This window comes from Alligator sinensis, unplaced genomic scaffold (genome assembly GCF_000455745.1).
Source record: "Alligator sinensis unplaced genomic scaffold, ASM45574v1 scaffold457_1, whole genome shotgun sequence".
Classification (NCBI taxonomy): domain Eukaryota; kingdom Metazoa; phylum Chordata; order Crocodylia; family Alligatoridae; genus Alligator; species Alligator sinensis.
This window is the reverse complement of record NW_005842840.1, coordinates 166,443-170,926: the sequence shown is the minus strand read 5'-3', so window position 1 is coordinate 170,926 and position 4,484 is coordinate 166,443. Positions and strand designations below refer to the sequence as shown.

General features: G+C 42.8%; 1 protein-coding gene across 6 annotated transcripts in view; it reads left to right on the top strand.

Annotated features, from left to right (window-relative positions):
- The window catches only part of RERE (arginine-glutamic acid dipeptide repeats), a 327,292-nt gene that overhangs the window by 156,372 nt on the left and 166,436 nt on the right, over window positions 1-4,484 (top strand). For all 6 annotated transcript variants that reach the window (XR_003091768.1, XM_025191600.1, XM_014525590.2 and 3 more), the window contains exon 3: window positions 2,724-2,794. Coding sequence is in view for 5 of the 6 variants with exons in the window: in XM_025191600.1 (XP_025047385.1) it covers window positions 2,724-2,794 (71 nt within the window). In the remaining variant the exon portion in view is untranslated. The remainder of the gene's footprint in view (window positions 1-2,723; window positions 2,795-4,484) is intronic.

Sequence of the window (4,484 nt, the reverse complement as noted above, 5' to 3'; positions counted from 1 at the left end):
GCAGGAAGTGATTTTTTGTTCTGTAACAAGGCATAAGCATTTAAGGAAACGGAGGAAGGCTGCTCCCCTCCGCCAGTCCAGATACAGGGCTATTCCTCGATGGGGGGCTATCACTCGAAGGATTTAACCAGCCACCATTGGTTTTGTTTGCTGCGCTGTTGATACAGCCCATCCCTTCTCTTTGTTCTGCAAACCTAGACTTCCATCTTCCTTGAGTGGATTTCATTTTTCATGCAGATTCAACGCAGCATTTAGGAAAGAAGAAAAGTGTCTTAGAAAGGAAGAAAACCGTCTGTCCATAACTTCGAGGCTTAAAGGGGCTTAGGTTTCTTTTTTAATCTGAATAACACTTCTCAGATAAAACTGCCTAGGGTCCTGGACACTTGAGCTCTCACTGTGGCTGGAGGTTGTTATAGGTAGTCTCTGACCATCAAAGTGATTGAGTTGTTTGATACCATACAAGTCCTTTAGGGATGTGGGCCGCTATGAGTGGCACTTGCCAGCTTGGAAGTTACTTGCAGTGCATAAGGGAAGGTGACTCTGTGCATTTAATCCTTCATGGGTTTGGATGCAACCCTGAATTGCAACCTTCTGGAGTCGGGTCTTTTCCACTCTAGATGAAATACAGCTGTTGTATTCAGGGCTCAGGAGGCTAAGAAACCTACTTCTTGCCTTCTGTAGCTGAGCTGAGCATGCAGTTCAGCTTCCGCTCATTGTGCTTTAGTGCTTGACGAATTGGTGGAGGTTAATTTCCATCATACCCTGGAAAGCAGCCAGTGCTATCACTGTCCCCTTCCTGCCCTGCATCTCTTCCCTTGCCCTCCAACCCACAACCAAAAAGGTTGCTTTTCATCAGACAGGTTTTGCCTAGATTGAGTCATGCATCCGGGCCTGGTAGAGCCGACAGGAAATGTGTTAACCCCATGTAACACTTCCTTTCTCAACTGGTGCTTTTTTTAAAATTGGCTTTGATATGTAGGGGAGGGAGCGGTTCTCTACCTAGGCCCATGTGTAATCTGCCTGGAAATGTTGAGTGGTAGTCTGGACACCAAAGTTTTGGGAATATTTAGGGTATACATGGGAAAAATAGTTGGTTAGGCAGTGGAAAATTCCCTATTACCACAGTTTGAGCGAGATGATAAAACTGGGCTCCTTACCACTTTCAGTCCTGGAATATACCCCAGAAGTAGTAGAGACCCTTAAAAACTGTCATCCGTTGCCTTTCAGCTTAGATAATTGTGTTCTAGCTACTTAGACCATGTGTAGGCAAGCTTTTCTGGCTGGAGTAACTCCCCCTGGATGAGATGCGGACGGGCAGGCGCTACGTCCTGGCCAGCGTTCCTTCTGGTCTCTGCAGCAGTGGGAGGAGAGGTGGCCGCCAAAGTCCTCCAAAGCAAGACATCCACCGGTTGAATCCAGTGGCTCTGTGGACCGAATCCCATGGGTTGACAATCCCTGACTTAGATGCTTCCTGCAGCTGCAGTTTAGAAGTGCTTCTGTAGGGTGCTGTTGATCTTCCTCCCGCCCCCCTCCGAAGTCGCTGCATTTCATTGGGAAGAGAAGGAATTCCTCAGCACCACTTGGTTATTTAGAAACCAGTAGTATTTATGAAACCCCCGTGTCCTTCAGCAAGAATGGCTCTGCATCACTGTGAAATATGTATTATTATGACAATCTACCCCCAACCCAGCTATTGGTTAAGCACATAAACTAAAAAGAGCTGTTGCTTTTTTTCTTGTATTTTTCTTTTACAGTTATTAGCTTTTGAAGGCAGTGGAAAAAACACTGCTTTTATCTTTCAGCACCTGAGGTTTTTGGGGTTTTTTTTCTGCAAGACCTACTTTTTTTTTGTAGAAGCGCATGCAATTTTGTGGAGAGTGATAGATAGGGCAGCTGATGTGTATAGCATATTCCAGCATCTGAGCGAGTAGTTATCCATGGGAGTATAAATGAAAAGAGCATAGTGACTTTCCATGAAATATTTGCTTGGCTTTGGGAACAACATCTCTGCTTTCTAGCAAGCTGTGTGGATTTTCCCATTTCTAAAGTCATTACCATTAATCAGGCAGTTCTTTCTCCATTTAGCGCTGTACTTTTTCCCCCTCAGTCAATGCTTTTGCTGTGATTCTTGCCAGGATTGTGTGTGTAACACAACAGACCTCATTTTACAGCAACCTTTTAAAGTCCAGTTGTCAAAAGCAAACACAAATAATTACTCAGCCACTGTCATGTCAAACGTAATTTGAGGAAGGTCTGCTCTTCCCTGAGGAAATCTAATTTAGTTTACTGCATTCCAGCTATGATTGGTTGTCTTGGTTTTCTTTACAATTAGAAAAGAAAATACGCTTGTGTTAGGTTTTTAATAGTGGGTGAACCACAAGGGATTCGCTTAGTTTCCTGTCTTGTGTTGGTCTGGTTCACAGGTTATGACCCGGGCATTATACTAGCTAGATTCCAAACAGTCTTATATGAGTTCATTTGTTTTCCTAACAAATGTCCATTCAAATCAAAGTTAATTTTTATGCATCTATTTCTTTACTTATCATAATAAAGCATCTAGCTTCTATTTTTAGATGAAGCTTGAAATAAATTACATGTTATGCTAATGAGCATTATGGGGTTTTTTTTCCCAGTCTAAGCTGTTTTCTGTAGAACCTGTTTTGTATTCTTGCTTTAAAGCACAGAAGTTAATTGCCATTATTTTAAAATCTTTCTTTTTAAAGATTGCGTGTATATTGAAAGTCGCCGGCCGAACACCCCATACTTCATCTGCAGCATTCAAGACTTCAAACTGGTAAGCAATACTTCTTGTGATCCCCCCCCAACCCTGCTCCACCCACCCCCCACCTCTGCCTCTAGTCTTTCTTTCTCTTAATTCTTCCTTGAGTAAACTTCTAGCAACTGCTTTGTCACTCCTGAGGCAATAAGCTGCAATAACAGCCAGCTGGTTGCTTGGGGCATACAGAATTGAAATCGCAGACCAGGGGTTGTGTACCCCTGGGGGTACTTGGGAAGCTCCCAGGGGGTATGTGGCAGTGGCGCAGAGCGCTCCCTGTTCTGCCACCGGCACTTGCGGTTTTGCTGCCACTGTTTCTGGCTTCGCCGCTGTGCACGAGGGACCCCCCACCTCCCTCGTTGATCGGCTGCCAGGGACTCCCTTTCTTCTTGACCGGCCGCTGGGGGTACACCAACCAAAAACAGGTTGAAAACCCCTGTCATAGACCATTTCACCAAAACTGTATTCTAATCCTCATAGCTACCCATTTATAGTATTGCCTACTGGCAGCTACTGTTTTTGGCTAAAAACCTGAATTGGATAGTGCCTAGATATTGCAATATGCTGTTGGGTTCCACGTAACTAAGGTGCTAAAGATGGAGATGTGCGGGCTATTGAGCTTTGCTTTTTGGGAGCCTGTCAAACTACTTTGTTATTGACTGACTGTCACTTGAGGACTTAACCCCATCATCTCCTCCGTAAGGGCAGCCTACCTTGGAAATCCTTTGGTGTCATTAAAAAAAAAAAAAAAAAAAAAAATCACTTGAATCCTGTTTCAGTGCTTTCCATCCTTAAATGAATCTTGAGTTCAAGGGCACATGTTGGAGAACAGTTGGAAGCTTGAGAGAGAATATTTTCCATACATAAATTATGCACTTGAAATAAGGTTAAGCAAGTCCCAATATAAGTCGTTAGTAGGCTACACATTTTTATTACAGTGAGAATACTGAAGGAAACCTCCAAGTGCCTTGCCTAGACGTTACAAGGGTGGTGTCTATATTTTGTCCCTTCCTTGCAACCGCCAAGATGCACCGTGTACAGCGAACTTAAGATAGAATGAGGTCCTTAACTGAGGATCTTTTTTGGTTGCTTATGTGTTACAAATGTTTGTATCATTAAAAGTTAAAATAATAAATAATTACTGGCACAGGGTGACACATTTAGTTTAGATTACCCACCATCTGTTTCCATTAAAGGTTTCCTTTCCTTTTCCTGACTCCTTCCACCCCCCCTCCCTTCTTCTGGTTAATTTTGCAAGGCTGTAGAGCAGGAGAACATGTTCTTTCCTTTCCCCTGTCACATTGATAGCTTCAATATTGATGTCCATGTGAATTTTTATTTATTTATTTTTTTTTGCCTGGAGTTCTCCATTATTTACAGTACTCATCTTTTTAGGTAATTTTCACAACTTGGCATCTCTGAAACCTGGCAGTTGCCTGCTTCCTGAACAAGTTTTTGTTGTTGCTTTCACATTTGCTGCTTTTGCTGTGATCTCTAACAAGTATAATGCTGTTACACCATGAAAAAAACTTGAGTGGAGGGGAAAAAAAATGTGAATGTTGGCTTTTATCTACCAGGTTCTAATAATGCGTTAAGCCCCATTTGTACAATTTTTGCACATTAGCAGGTGCCTTCATGTTTGAACAGAATCTCTCATGAAATGCTGAATTACAATGTGATAGTTGCCATTCTGGGCAGAAGTTCCTGC